Source organism: Diorhabda sublineata, chromosome 4, assembly GCF_026230105.1.
Source record: "Diorhabda sublineata isolate icDioSubl1.1 chromosome 4, icDioSubl1.1, whole genome shotgun sequence".
Taxonomy (NCBI): Eukaryota; Metazoa; Arthropoda; class Insecta; order Coleoptera; family Chrysomelidae; genus Diorhabda; species Diorhabda sublineata.
The window spans coordinates 30729907-30745273 of NC_079477.1; the positions used below are offsets into that span (position 1 = coordinate 30729907).

Below are 15367 nucleotides of genomic sequence, written 5' to 3' on the forward strand. Positions count from 1 at the left end.
TGCCAGAGATCTTCGTCTGCTCCTGTTAGTAATCGTAGATTTTTTTCTTTCTTAGGTTGATATATTTAGCAGCTATCTACCTTCTTTTCCATTGTTCTGTAGCTGATACCACAGAAGAGTTCGGGTCCCATTAAGGGCTTGTCTGCACCCGCTTTGGCGAGCTCATCAGCTATTTCATTTCCCTTCGTTCCGTTATGTCCCGGAATCCATTGTAGGGTAATTTTATTTTTTCTTGTCTAGCTCGTTTAACGAGTTTGGATTTTATGATCTCCTGTTTGCGAGAGCTCCTCTCTGGATTGAACTGAACACATTTTTCAATTGCATAGATTTCTGCTTGAAAATGCTTGGTGCGCTTCCCAGCCTTTCAGAGTGTTTGGTTCTGGTCCCGTACACTCCTATTCCAGTTCCGTCTGCTGTTTTTTATCCATACGTTTACCATTTAATGGCGTTACCGTTCATTTTTTGTATGGTATTTTGATTTCACTTGCTTACAGTTTATTGTGTTATTGTGGTTATTTGTTACACTCTAGAAAGTGTAACAAGAAGATTTCCACTTTGCTGAATGTTTTTATCATGATACATTAACAACATTACAATATACTGATTTCTATTCCGCACCTTTCTTCATATACTTCCAAAATTTAGCGTGTTCAGGGTGAATGTCTCCTTATATAGAATATATTGTATTGTAACTAGATGAGTTGTTCAATAAGTTAGGTTATTCGTCTTTTCTTTGTTACTTTTTCTTTACGTAGTATGATTACGGTTATAAAATAATCTTTAAAGATTCATTTTGAAAGAAGAAAGTTGACAGAAAATATGTTAATAAAATAGTTGATATTGCAGTGAATACTCTGTTAATACACTAGTTAAAAAAATGAGTATTTAAAAAAACACATGTAAAGAGGTAAGTTGTACACTTATTTAGGTTATTTTCTTTCCTTTTATAACTTATTCTTCGTCTCTTTGATTACGCAGGTAAGGTACGTTCTGGAGACTAGCTATGAAAAGAAGAAGAGAAATTTACTTATGGAAATTATGGAAAAAGTATTAAAGTATGATTTCTGTTATCTCAATAATAGTTATAAAAACATATATTACTTGTGACAAAAGCAGCAGCATATTGGGAAAATAAAAACAACACAGATATATTTTAAATATTTATTGCTCAAATATGAGTTGACATTGATTTATTTACAAATATTACAAACGATAAATTAGGTACATATTGTAAGATTGTGTTATCATTTACTGAATACACATCTATAGAAGATTTGCCTTTGTTATAGTCGAACACGGCTTAAGGCTTCACATCCATTTCTGATCTCTGTCAATATTTATTGTCTCAAAAGCATAATTTTTAGAAAGCACCATTATCCTTCCATTTTAGTATTGTTATTCCTTTATCGTTTTCTTTGCTAGTAATTTCATTTCTTCAGCTTCTTTTGTACAATATCTATGGGTAGTCCTATTTTTTCTCAATGTCCCCAATAAATGAGTTTGGTTTCCTTGCAGCTTTCAGACTATCTTCAAATTTGTATAATACACACAAAAAAACATCCTTTGTTGCAATTTATCTTTGGATCTACACCCCACATGGAGTGAAGAAAACTTTTGGGCCCTGAGGAAAGTTTATCAATTTTGGTTGGGGCTCAACGTGTTTAAGTGAAAGATACATATTTACCATTTAATCTCAACAGGAAATCTTAAATGTATAAGGTAATTATAAATGTGAACCCGAATTAAAATAATAATATTTTTTGTTCACTTTTCATCACTTGGAGTTTTTTCCCGTAACAACAGCAACTGCGCCGCCCATTTCTAATGGGTTCAAATATTATTCCACTAATAACCAAACTTGCCAACTCATCCCTTCACTTACTGTTCAATTGTCACGTGACATCAAACTACCCGCCACGGGCGTAGATCAGATTGAATGTTATCCCACTAAAATCACCGAAAAGGTAAACATATCAGTAACAACGTTTTTCCGGGAAGGTCTTTAATTGTCAGTGTTAGACATCTTAGAGAAAACTGTTTTCCGATTAGAAATTTTTTACCATGTATTTGTAGTACTTTCAGATGTTTTTTTAACAAATACCAAATTTGGAACAAAATTCAAAATAAGCCGAAAAGAATGATCAAAAAAACTAAAAGAATTTTACTGTTCAATTCAGCTAACCGTTTACAAAACACCCAGAAGAAGCTCTTCACAGTAAATGATAACAACAATATTTCATAATAATATTTAAAACTTACTACTAAAAGTTATTTGTTGCAAATATTGAACCAACACTACAATTTGAAACACGGTTGACACAACTGTACACTTTTCCAAAAATAATGATTTATTGTATTTATAATTTGATTCAAAACAGAATTGAGCGTATTATTTTGTTTATCAATTTTTTTGTTGAATGTATAGTGACATATTCAACGGAAATGGAAATGTAAATCCATTGTGAGAATCACAGATCAGCATTTAAAGAAATAAGGTAGTAAATAGTTTGTAAATGTAACAAATATTTATTTTGAAAAGAAAATAAAAAGGAAATTTCTCAATCATAACAAAGCTTAATATTAAAAATTACAAGAGCATTATCCAGGATAATACCTCCTTGGTTAACCATAGATTAATAAACTACTGTGATCCTCTAAATCTCAATTACTCTTCAACTTTATTTTTATCATAAAGTCTTTAAGCTTAAAGAATGAATCGTTCTTGTCGTTATTTGCCAGTGGTTTTCGTTAGCCTAGTACCACGAATCACACGCTTGTTAAACATTTGCAGGGTCATATTATGTGCTCTATTAATTGACTCACAGTTTTGATCGTTTTTATTATTTCCCTTATTAGTTTGGCGGTGAATTTTGAAGTTCTAATATAACTGTTTCGATTGTTTGGTGTGCTTTTCAGCCATAGAGATGTACTTCATCAATATTAGGTGGCCCGTTCAAATGTTATTTTTGCAAAGCTGTTCGATTCCAATGAGTGGAACTGACGCAGCTGTTTTGACCATTTCGTCTGCCTTTTGGAATTGAGTGCTATCAGAATGGCTGTCGTCTTTTCATTTATTCCAACTAGTAGTGGATCCCCTCATTGCACTTAGAAAATTATAGTATATTAGTAGAACATTATCTTGCAAGATGTCACCAAATAATCAAAAAATTTTTGTATTACATAATTTACTTGCCAAATGATATAACAGCCAGGGTCGGCATCAGCCTCATCAACAATATCTGATCACTCCACTTTGTTGTCGATTTCACCTCTCTATCCATTCTATACCACACTCTTAAGTCTGTCTCCACATCTTCTATCCATCTCAATATATGTCCTCTTCAAAATGAGTGGTATAAATTCTGGCATTCAAGATTTTATAAAATGTCTCATAGTTCTCAATTCTCCGCACATGATCAAGCCATCTCAGCCCTCGTTTTGCACATTTTCATACAAATCCAAAGGCGTATCAGTCGCTTTTGATGAGACTTCCTAATCCTTTAAGTTTGTGGCGAATCAAACCGCACTCTCTCCTTTCTTACAGTGTGTCTTTGCCATGTTATTAACAAATTCTCACTATCCAATTAGTTTTTTCTTTCCAACCCAACATCTGACAATAATAGGTGAAGTAGAATGTTCTTAATGAGTGAAATGGAAATATCCACTAAATTGATCAATATTGTCATAATGACACTGCAAAAATCTTGTGCTAAAGTTGAAATAGGTGGCAAATTAAGTGCTCCATTTGACATCACATCTGGTTTTAAACAAGGAGATAGTCTTTCAATAATACTTTAATCAACCAAGATTTTTACTCATGCACATGAAATTGCAATATTAAAGAAATAAAGAAAGACTGATAGAACTTTTGAAAGATATAGAAAAATAATGTAAAGATCTAGGCATAGTTATAAATGAATATAAAACAGTAATTATAAAATTATTGATAGCAGAGATTGTAAGAGAGTAGTTGCAAACCTGAAGCTCCTGAAAAACAGACTAATAACAAGAAGAACGAAGTATGAAATCTACAGGACGTTAATAAGACCAATCGTAACTTATGGCAGCAATTGTTATAAAAATACCAAGATAGCTTAATAATATTTGAGAGAACTAAGCAGACTGGATAAATCCGATAAATCAATGAAATACTAGGCAGGGAAAACACTCATTAAAGCCCAGGGGTTGGGATGGTTGGGCCACACAAAGAATTGAGGATAAATGCCAAAATATACAGCAATAGAATAAGAGCAGACCTCGTTTCAAAAGGTCTGATCAAGTTCCCGAAGACTTATAAACAATGAATGTAAGAAGATGGGGATGTGGATGAAGAACAGACCAGTTTGGAAGTGAATTGTCGACGAGACCAAGTCTCAGAGTGAGCTGTAGTAGTGAAATGAGAATAATCTAAACACAATTTTTTGTATTCCAATACTTGAGCAATACGAGGTCAGTCAATAAATCGAATCAGTTCATTCCAAATATTTTTTACTGTTGCAAAGGTAAAAAGTTTCGTAATATACAACAGTTGGGATATGAGTCAGCATCAATTTCTATTCTATTACTTTCAAATGCTGAACCTTATTTTTAGAATAAATCAAAATTAATAAAAAGATACATTATATCATCTATTTTGTGGAAAACAGACAAATCGATGTAAACGTATATACCTATGTTGGTTCATTATTATTGCATAGGAAGAAACTTAATATTTAAAATACTTACGGACTAGATGATAATAAAAATATTTTTATACACTTTAAAACTGCTGAATATAAAAATTTAGTGTCACAATGATGAGTAAATTTGGCACAATAATAAGGAATATAGAATAGGAAAACTTTAAAATACGTTCAAACAATAAACACAATAAATAAACACTTTTTATACTTGAAGAAACATATAATGGTACTTATATTACGCATAGAGCTTATGAAGAAAAAAATTTGGTTAGATTTTTGTCGAGATTAAACAAAGTACAAGTAAATAAAAACTGTAAATGCAAGAGTTATTACCAAAAAATTATAACAACCTTTCATCTTAAAGCCATTAAAAACATTGTAGAGCCTTTGCGAGTCAAAGCAAACCTTTCGAAATGAAGTTGATAGTAAATAGTTTTGATTTCCACTTCTTGGATTCTTATTTATTATAATTTGACTCCTGTTTATTCTGTGAATAATAGAAACACTAAAAAATGTTTCATACGTTTCATTGCACGAACCCATCTTTTGAGAATGCGCAAAATGGAATATATAGATGAACAAAATATTGAATGCAAATATTTTTTTTCTGAACTGAGAGTATAGTATAGGAATGAAGTTACATAAATTCCCATCAAGCTGAAAATCAGTAAAATTGTTTAAAATACAATTGAAAATAAAATTTGAATGTTCCGTGTATGGAAAAAATTTTATTCAAGGTCAAACGTCAAAAAAATGAGTTTTTCGCGATTATGAACTGAATGAGAACATGTAAGCATATACATTCAAGAACAGGAAAAAAGACCTACAAAAAAATATATAAATAGAGACTGTCATTTGAAAATATGAAGGTGCATGTAAAATATTGTATATTTAATTTCAATTCTAAAGGCAGCTTGACATGGTGCAACACAACGTGCAAGAAATTTTGCATTTTTTTCCAAAGTCAAAACATTTCATAGATTAATATTGCACATCGTTTGACATTATGAAAGTATCTTACCATTGCATCATGGCAACCCCTAACAAAAATTACCTTCATTCAATATTTTGGAACCGATTTGAAAATGAACATAACAAATTTTCTCAGCCTACCCCTCCATAATGTAGCCAGTGAAATTGACTATTTATTATTTATGTTTCTCAAGCTTGAGTTGATATAGAAACTTCAAAATTTCATAAATGTCGTGGAATTGCAAAGTCCTAATCATTAAGGTTGCTTGACATGATTCAATACAACGTGCAATAGAGTGCAAGACGCAATTTTTCTTGATAAAAAGCATACGCAGATGAAATTCAGCTGATTATTTCATACAATATCTCGCACTTGCATCATTAGTTTGGTGCCAATTTTATTGTGTGCATACTACAATTCTACAATTCTAAAGAGAAAGTTACTTTTGACTTAACAACCAATCTGTCAATATAATTAATGATAGTGATTAATCTATGAAATATTTTTACTTTGAAAAAAATGCATTCAATTTCTAGCACGTTTTCTTCCACCATGTCAAGCTGCTTTCAAGAAATTCAAATGATTTCATGCAATTTTTGTATAAAATATTTATCTCAGTGTGGCTCAATTTAGTATGAATAACTCCGGACTTTTTGGTTTTTATTATAATTTAATTGTAATAATAATAAGAACAACGCTTCTCAATTTTATATTTATTGCTATAAATATGAGCATTTTACCTATTATAATGAATGTATTGCACTGTTATTCGGAATTCTTAGACATTTAACGGAATTCTTAGACATTTAATAATGTTAAACTTAATTGAGCTTAATTTTTGGTCCATAACTCAAGCTATAGAAGAAATTTTAGTAAAAAATGTAGATTCAAGGAAAATGTTTTAATTTTTTTTCCAATTCGGAAAGCTTTCATAAAAATTTACTCTACAGCAACTCATCGATGATCGAAAAATCGTATTAGAACTGATTATTTGACAAATAATACAATCTAGACTCAAAGTTACTTACTCTATAGTAAGTACCAGAGAAAAATTGAAAACAATGTTATTTTGAATTTTTAGAAAATTATGAGATACATTAGAATAATACAGGTACGCAGTTTTTTCTTCATAAGTAGTAAAGCAAGTTCTAACTACTAAATATCACTGAAAATTTCAACATATTGAGCAAATAAATTGGCACATTACGTAAGGGACATTTAACAATAACACAATAAAATATAAATAATCTACTATGTACAGATACAAGAAATATTGTTCTGAATAATTGTAAATTACTTATTAAATTTTCAAACTGGGTATTTCAAAATGAACTGAACTATAATTCCTGAACGAGTGTCGAATTAAATTTAATATTTTTTATTGGGTTTATGGAAATTATGTAATAATAAAACCAGAAAGTTTTTTTATGGTTTTCAAGTCATTTTCTGATAGACATACTTTAGATAATAAATAAACTTATACATAATATCAAAATTATTATTTCTGTTTGAAATTTTCAATAAAACCATCACTTTTTTGCACAAGATTGTTATTGTTGTTTTTATGGGAAGTGAAATGTTTGCATCATTCATGTGATCACTGTTGGATTATCTACTACAATCTACCATGAAATATTATAAAACTTAATGCATGATTTTATTATGCTAGTTGAATATAAAGAGTTTTAGGTGGGACTGGAGTCTAGGATGGAGTTTTTTCGACACTTTTTTATTAGCTTCGCGTGTGTCTATGTAACAGATTTTTTCAGCTTCATTTTCTTCAACTTCAAGTCAATGGGATTAGTTTACAATTCAGCACTCTTATCAAAAACTGATAACAATTTTTTTTCACAAAAGAAGCAAGCACAAGAGGATAATCCCTATTACACTGGAGTAGTTCGAGTGTTGCTTGCCGTGTGGATATTGATCTTGAATATCTGTAGGTTGTAGTGTCCGGTGGCTCATTTCATTCTCCAAAGAGGAGATTCCCGATAAACGGACGTTCTGAGGGTCTGCAGGCGAAGTAGGTCACGTTGGCCAGTCGAGTAGTTATTACAAATACTGGTATAGGTGGGATTATGTTGGACAGCTCAGAAGAGCATCTGTTGTGGCATTATCGGTAAAACAGAGTCAGATCAGCGACCATTTTCGTATGCTCTAAGCTATCCAGGTTGCTGGTTAACTCTGTATCGCCTATAAGTTGAATTGCTCTCTTTTGTAACGACTCGATCATCATCAGAGTATGGTTGGAAGCCGCGCTCCAAATATGCGACCTATACTTCAAAGGTGGATACATTCTAGTATCAGGGCCTTGTAGACAAAACCTGTTGCGGAGATAGGTATAGATGGTGGTTAGGTGGAGATCTTTTACTGTCTACAGATTTGAACAACGACAACAGTACAGTTTGCAGTTTTGTCGAGTAGATTGTTGACGTACAGGAGAAACAGCGTAGGTCACAAGATGCATTCCTAGGGAACACCAACGTTGGCATCAAAACTTTCAGACAGGTGTCCATCGATAAGTAGGGACGAAAAAATGTACGATATAAATTTTTTTAGAAGGTTGTCATGCCAAACCCTCTCAAAAGCATTCGATTCCCCATATTTTTTTGTAACTTCTGTCCATACGTTGTGACATAGACCACGTGATTCCTGGTTGATATATGTTTACGAAAGCCATATTGACGGTCGCTGATGATGTTAGGAGACTCAAGATATCTTAAGTTTTGCTGGTTAACGACTTTCTTCATGACCTTGGAAACGGCTGGGACTAAAGCAATTGGACGGTGATTGTTGGAAATCATCTTTTTTTCTTTTGGTATGGGTTTTATATAGAATCTTACGAAAGAGCTTTATTTCTCAATTTAACCTTGGCGTAACTATTTGTTTCTAACACCATTATGTCTACCAACTATTTCGTGAAATAGAGCTTAAGAAATTGTAGTGGTTCCTCGATGTTGAAAACTTTAATGGGCCCTGGTACTCAAAATGACGTATTCTGAATAATGCAAACTATACAGCAAACCCAATATAAAATCGAAATGATTCAATATAGTTCAAATCATTATATATTTTAGTTTGAAAAATGAGATATTTACGTAAGTTTTTCATAAATTTAGTATTGGACTACAAGTTGCAAGTTTATTGAACTAAAGCTTGAAACCCAAAGGAATTCAACATCTCTGCTATAATAATCATAAAAATCAATAATACACTTCAATAAGTAAGCTGTGCCAATATAGAGAGCAATTTTATCTTCAAAATAAAGTTGATGAAAAAGAGAAATTCTAATATATTTTATACAGTTAAGATAAAAATTTTAAATGGAAAGATAGCAGTGGCAAAAATGTTGAGTAGTTTACCAATCAATGTATCGAGGTCTAGAGATTTACTGCTCAATACATATTGAGTGGCTTGACATGAAAAGTGAAGACAGCCAAAACAAGTGAAGTATTTGCATTAGATAAATTTGGAAACAAATTATTACAATGGTCACCAAACTTCATAACATGGGACTTTTAAAAAAATGAATAATTTAATAAAAAATTTGCACATATATAGGAAAAATCTCTAAAAAATAATAATATAGTATTCAGACAAATATAACTGTGGTTCGTTAGGCGGATATGTATTTTATAATTTTTTTTAACCAAAAAAATCTATAATATACTAAACTATAGATTATCTTAAATAAATATCCTTCATTGAATAAATATATTGTAATATGGTATTTATATTACAATGAGATCAAACTTTCGAAAATCTATTTCACTGAGCATATGGAAAAAATGGATTTTATCTATTTTTTAAGGAGTTTGTAAAATAGTACTCTAAATATGGTAGTTTCATTTTGATTAGATTCTCATTTCACTGTATCTGTTATTGTTCTCATTGCAATACTAATTCTTTGCTATTACATTTTTATACAACCAGACAAATAGGAACTGAATAATCTATCAATATAAAAATACTCTGATTCAATTTTGGCACATAGTTTTTAGTTAAAATACTTTTTAAGCTGTATTCATGATAGAAGTTGATCTTCTACTGTATCCTCTTCTTGTTACAGTTGCACCTTGAGCCTCACATTCTTTTTTCACCCTGTTAATAATATCTGCTACTAGTTTCTCTTCCTTTACTCGTTGTTCTTCCCAATCCACAGATTTATCAGTTTTTTTCCGAATTACTGGTGCTGGAATTTCGTTACTAGTTTCTACGATTTCTTCCTTAACCACTACTTTTAGTTCTTGGTTAGAAGTATCCGAATGCCTAGGAAAATATTAACTAGAATAAGTTTGACGTACTGACAAGAAAGTGCATTGTACTTTATTTTTGCATGAATTACGAAATTTTGGAAACTACATTTTCTAAAATAGCTTTTTTGATTTATTGTAAAGTTATATACAGAGGGACTTTTATCAGTTCGATTGTGAGTAGGCAATGGATATGAAAATCTACGAAATATTGAAATATTAAAATTAGATCACTTTTATTTAAATAACAGTAGGAATTCACAAAGATCCAAAGTGGAAAAAAGACGCCTCTTATTCTTCTCAATATGATTTAATAAAAATTAACTAATCAAGTAGGAATTCCGTGGTTATGTTTTCGATATCACTTAATTATCCAATTGTATAGTTTACTTTAGTTCTGATTGGTTCTCTCCTAATTTGGTAGTTTTCCTTTCAATTTTTATTGTTTTTGTAGTTACAGAGCCTTTTAAGTATATATTGCAGCTTAGTGAGTTAACCGAAAGTTTTGTTTTTTTTTAATAATATTAATAATTGATAATATACTCTAATTACTATTTTATTGCAAGAAAAATGTGGATATATTTCATAAATTAACGAAGAAAACATGAAAAATATGAGAAAACGACCAAAAAACTAATATTCCAATATAAAAGCAAGTTTTCAACTTAAATAGAGTAAAAGTAGAAACTTTAATAAATTAATTAATTCATTTTAGTTTATATCATTTCATAATTTAAAGATTGCATACAATTGAGTCTTGTCTAGTACATAGTTTACAACCCAAATTAAAAATAGTGAAAAATAGAGGTATAAAACACTTTGATTCACATTTTTCTATCAAAAACTGAAAAAAGGAGCAAAATGAAAACAAATCAATTAGGACTTGTCAAGAACAATGACATTTTCAACATTGATTTAGGGCTATTGTCAGTTGTATATCTTTGCTCAGAATAATAATTTGAAATAATCTTAAGGGTAGTAACTACAATCAAAGTTAATATAGCAGATAACATGGTTAATTAGTGATTGTGTAATGTGACAAAAAATTCCTCTACTTCACTTTTATGTCCATAAATAAGTATAGAAAAAAGTTATTTCAAACATCCCTAAGCTTCCCCGAGTTAATATTAAACGGTTAAGACTTAACAAAGTGTTAAGATTGGTGAATACATATACCAATATGAACCCAATAGAAATATTTAGAATAAGGACAGACTGGAGAAGTCTAGAAATTCCACTTTAAAATAATTATAAGTAAAAATAATAAAAATGACAATTGCTTACTTCAACCGCGTTTCAAGAAATGGAGAATAGTAGAAAACATAACTAAAAAATCATGCAGAAAATGATACAGAATACAGATACAGAAATTACAGAAAGTATTATGAACTCTAAACTTCCATAATGGACATACTTAACAAGAATAGTAGAAGAATATACTGAAGAAACCAGATTTTCGACGTTCATTCTTCACAAAAACTTTAGTATATTTAAAAAGATAAGTAGAATTAATACTTTGACTTTGCAATAAATTCTTTTTTTTTCCTATTGGGTGTATTCCCTAGAAAATGTAGTAGTGGTATTCCCAATATAGTAGATACAAACCCCAAAAGCAAGAACAAAAACCTAACCTTTCATGAAATTATTGATATTTTACGAAAAAGAATTTTCTAAATTGAGAGACGTTTTGAAGAACAACGCCTGTTCTGTTTCCTTATTAGGATTACTCAACAACAGTACAATACAGATTCTAAAATTATTTCCAAAACTGTTTCCACCTTTTTCCAGCATTTCATTATATTCTGATTAAATTGGTATGTAGATGGAATAGATTCATGTAAAAAGTATTTTTTTTCGACTAGTTTCACGATTCCTTTGGTGGAAAATTTCGATAATTTAGTATAATAAATATAATTTTTTCCATGTGAAAATTTTTGCCGAACCAAAAGATTGTCAGATAGTGAATTATCCGGATGGATATACTGAAAATTGCCGACAACCCTCCCCCCGTTATTCAATCAACTCCGGGAGGTTCTTAAATCTCCTCTAGTAATCTGGTCAATTGTTGAAAGTGAGGTACCGAATCTATCGTTTGACCAGTTTACAGAATTTCATAGTATATCACTCAATTCGATTTTGCAGGCGTTTATAGTGAATAATGGATCTTAGAAAATTGGAAAAGTGAATACTATTATTAATATTCACATTTTTATTGCAACAATAATCAAATGTAAATGGAATTTCCGCGATTCTCATCCTTTTCGAACGAAAGGTTAACCAACACTTGAAATTACTTGATACTAGTTTCAAACTACATACCTCGATGCAATATGACCCGTGTATCCCTTCCGACTTTTGAAAAACACATTACAATGATTACACATAAATAAAGGAGCTGGACTCACTAACTTTTGATTCGCTTGTAACACATGCACTTTATATTTATGTCGATACCAATGTGTTCGTGAAGCCAAAACTTCGCCACATCTTTTACATATAACACTACCGTCTGGTTGGACTAAATATTCCAAAAGTTCGCTTTTCTTCTTTTCGTAACTATCGTTGTCTAGAGGATCTATACTTATGGTGAGACTTTTTTCGTCAGAAAGAAAGTGAACCCCAGCACTGGGTTCCGGTTCTGGAGATGGTTGATATTTGTCGTCGATATCTAAGGTTTCGTGCAGTAAGTGTCTTGCGGCTTCTGTTGAAATAATCACTGATTCTTGTTTGATTGCTGGTAGCAGTTCTACTGTTATAGCAGAAGGAAGATTTGTATGATTCTGGTTGTTTTCTGGATAATCGTGCTCTTCTGAAAATTGAAATAAAGGATTAAACAGTTAAACAATATTTAATATACCATCCTACTTGGAGTGTTATTGATATATGGTAAATTGTAATTTCTAGAAAAGCTAATTGAAATTATTTAGAACCACTGATTATTTCTCTGGTATATTGATAAGGTTTTGAACTGCTAGTAGCCTCTTTATTAGTTATAACTAGTACATTTTGAAAATAGACAAGTCTTCTTCTCACTGTCTTAGCTGTTATTTATGTAAATGACATATTTCCACAATTATTTTATATTTCATTTGAACGTGTTTATTTCTTGTATGTTTGATCCTTTAGTAGTTAAATTATTCGAAGAATTAATAACAATCCAATTAATTCTAGAGTTTGTTAAAAAAATTGAAATAACGTTTCAAAACTCAGTTCTCGATAGAGTCACCCAAAAAGTTGAATATACATATTGCAATTAAAAATATATTTCATTGGTCCATATTAATATTAACCAAAGTTGTGAGTTTTTCATAAAACAAAGGCTATTTTTTCAAATATCAGCCCCTGTACATGTTCCAAATGTCCATACTCTGTAACTTCGAACTTATTTGGTCATGAAATGAACGTGAATTACTTCCCAGTTGATTAAAATGATCAAGTTATGTTTTGCAGATATATATCTGGAAAATAATATAAAAGTAAAAAATATTAGAAAATGGAAGCCCTTCAATTGTACTTTCTCCTTTGATACACCTACTTTAAAAAAAATATTAGGATTATTGGGAACTGAAATATCGAAGTTTGATCAAGAACCATCTTGCTGAAACCAAACTATATTGAAATTATTACTAGCAATTGCGTGATAACAAAATTATTTGTGTTGTCTTCGACAATTCTAATAATATCTACACGCTAATTTATCACAAGGTTTTCGTAATTTTACTGCAATATCCATCTGGTCTTGGTAAGGCTCCAATATCGGTAGCAAAACTGCCTTCTACCTTATGCTCTCATAAAATTACAATTTGTAGTAGGAATCATCTCCAAACAACTCTCATTAAAGTTTTAGTTTGTTTTTTTTTTATACTATAAAGTGTGGAATAGTTTTGACGATTTGACATTAATGGTAACAGTAAACTTCAATTAGTCCTATTTCTTCAAAGCGATTTAAATTCTACATTTTTTGTAATTGATTTTTGATTTATATAGTTTTAATTACCATAACCTATCATTTTTTTCTTTGCAATTCATACTATATTAATATTGAAAAAATTGATAAAATTAATAGCTTCGAAAGAAAAAAGTCACCATTGATACTAATACTTCGTTAAATACATTGTTATTAAAAAAACAATAATTTGATTACAGCAAAAATGATTTCTTCTTATTATTTTTCCTTACTTATATGTCCCTATAACATTCAAACTCATGAAGTCAAAGATATGCAGTTTCCACTTTAGCGGAAGCTGATATTAATATCATATAATGCATTTAATGAGAAATATACAGGAATTACTATTTAAAATATTTTTTAATATAAAGAAAAGAACATGGTTGATTAATATTAGTATGAACTAATGTTTAAGCTGGAAAACATTTATTTCATGTTTATTACTTCTCAAACATATTGTGGTTACTCCATGTTTTACAGGAATATTTAAAAAGTGCAGTTAACCAGTGTCGTTAAATTGAATCCAAAATATTTTGGATCCTTTCGAATAGTACAGAACTGGACAAATTTTGATTTAAGATTATCAATCTAAAATCACTAATCATCTTAATTCTAATCTACCAATATGAGTTTCAGTAGAACTTCATGATTAATTATGATAAATTAAACTGTCCTATTGGATCACATTTTCACTTTTAGAGTATAGTAAAAATGGAAAAATTATCTTTATCTTGAATTTGCTTCCATTGATTAGTTTTAAAGCTACATAAGATGATATTATATTATATAAAAAAATATATTCAAATTGAATTCAAATTTTCGGATTATTTATATATATATATATATATATATATATATATATATATATATATATATATAGTGGACAGTCTGTTTACTACCTCTACAATTACACTATCTGTCGAAGTATTATTTTCGCTCTTGAAGATGAAAAGTTTGTTATCGAAACACCAGAGAGTGTATTAATGTGATTGCGAGTGTTAGTATAATGGTAAATCAATTTATAAAAGATAAACAAAGATGTTACTTCTGCTTTGAAGCACAAACCACCCATGAATTATCAACCTGGTGAAATTGTTATTCCAAATCAAATTATATGTGAGGTTAAGGATTATTTATATAATACTTTATAAAATTATTTCTTGTCACAGTGCTATCAAGAGGACTCTCAGATTACCAGATTTATCACCAGCTGATTTTTTTCTTTGGAATCATTTAAAATAAAATGATTATCGAAAGAGCAGCAATTTTTCACAAAATGAGAGGAAAAAATCTAGTTTTGTGGTAGAATTTTGGCTAAACTTGAGTTGTGAGACTATATCTACAACACCATTTAGCTGAAAGATATTTGAGTTATTTGAGCCCTTATTGCGACAAGTTTTTGTTTGGTATTGTTTTACTTTCCCTATGTAATATTTTGTAAATTCTTAAGATTGTTTTTTAAATCTTTTATATTCTTTAGAAACTACGTTATTTTCAAACGATTATAACA

At 30.1% G+C, this 15367-nt stretch overlaps 1 protein-coding gene across 2 annotated transcripts in view; it reads right to left on the reverse strand.

Moving 5' to 3' along the window:
• Positions 1 to 1153: 1153 nt before the first annotated feature.
• LOC130442461 (protein tramtrack, alpha isoform-like) overlaps positions 1154 to 15367 on the reverse strand; it is a 78186-nt gene continuing 63972 nt past the window's right edge. For both annotated transcript variants that reach the window (XM_056776585.1, XM_056776584.1), the window contains exons 3-4: positions 12228 to 12717; positions 1154 to 9924 (exon numbers count right to left, since the gene is read on the reverse strand). In XM_056776585.1, coding sequence (XP_056632563.1) covers positions 9669 to 9924; positions 12228 to 12717 — 746 coding nt within the window. In that variant the 3' untranslated portion in view covers positions 1154 to 9668. The remainder of the gene's footprint in view (positions 9925 to 12227; positions 12718 to 15367) is intronic.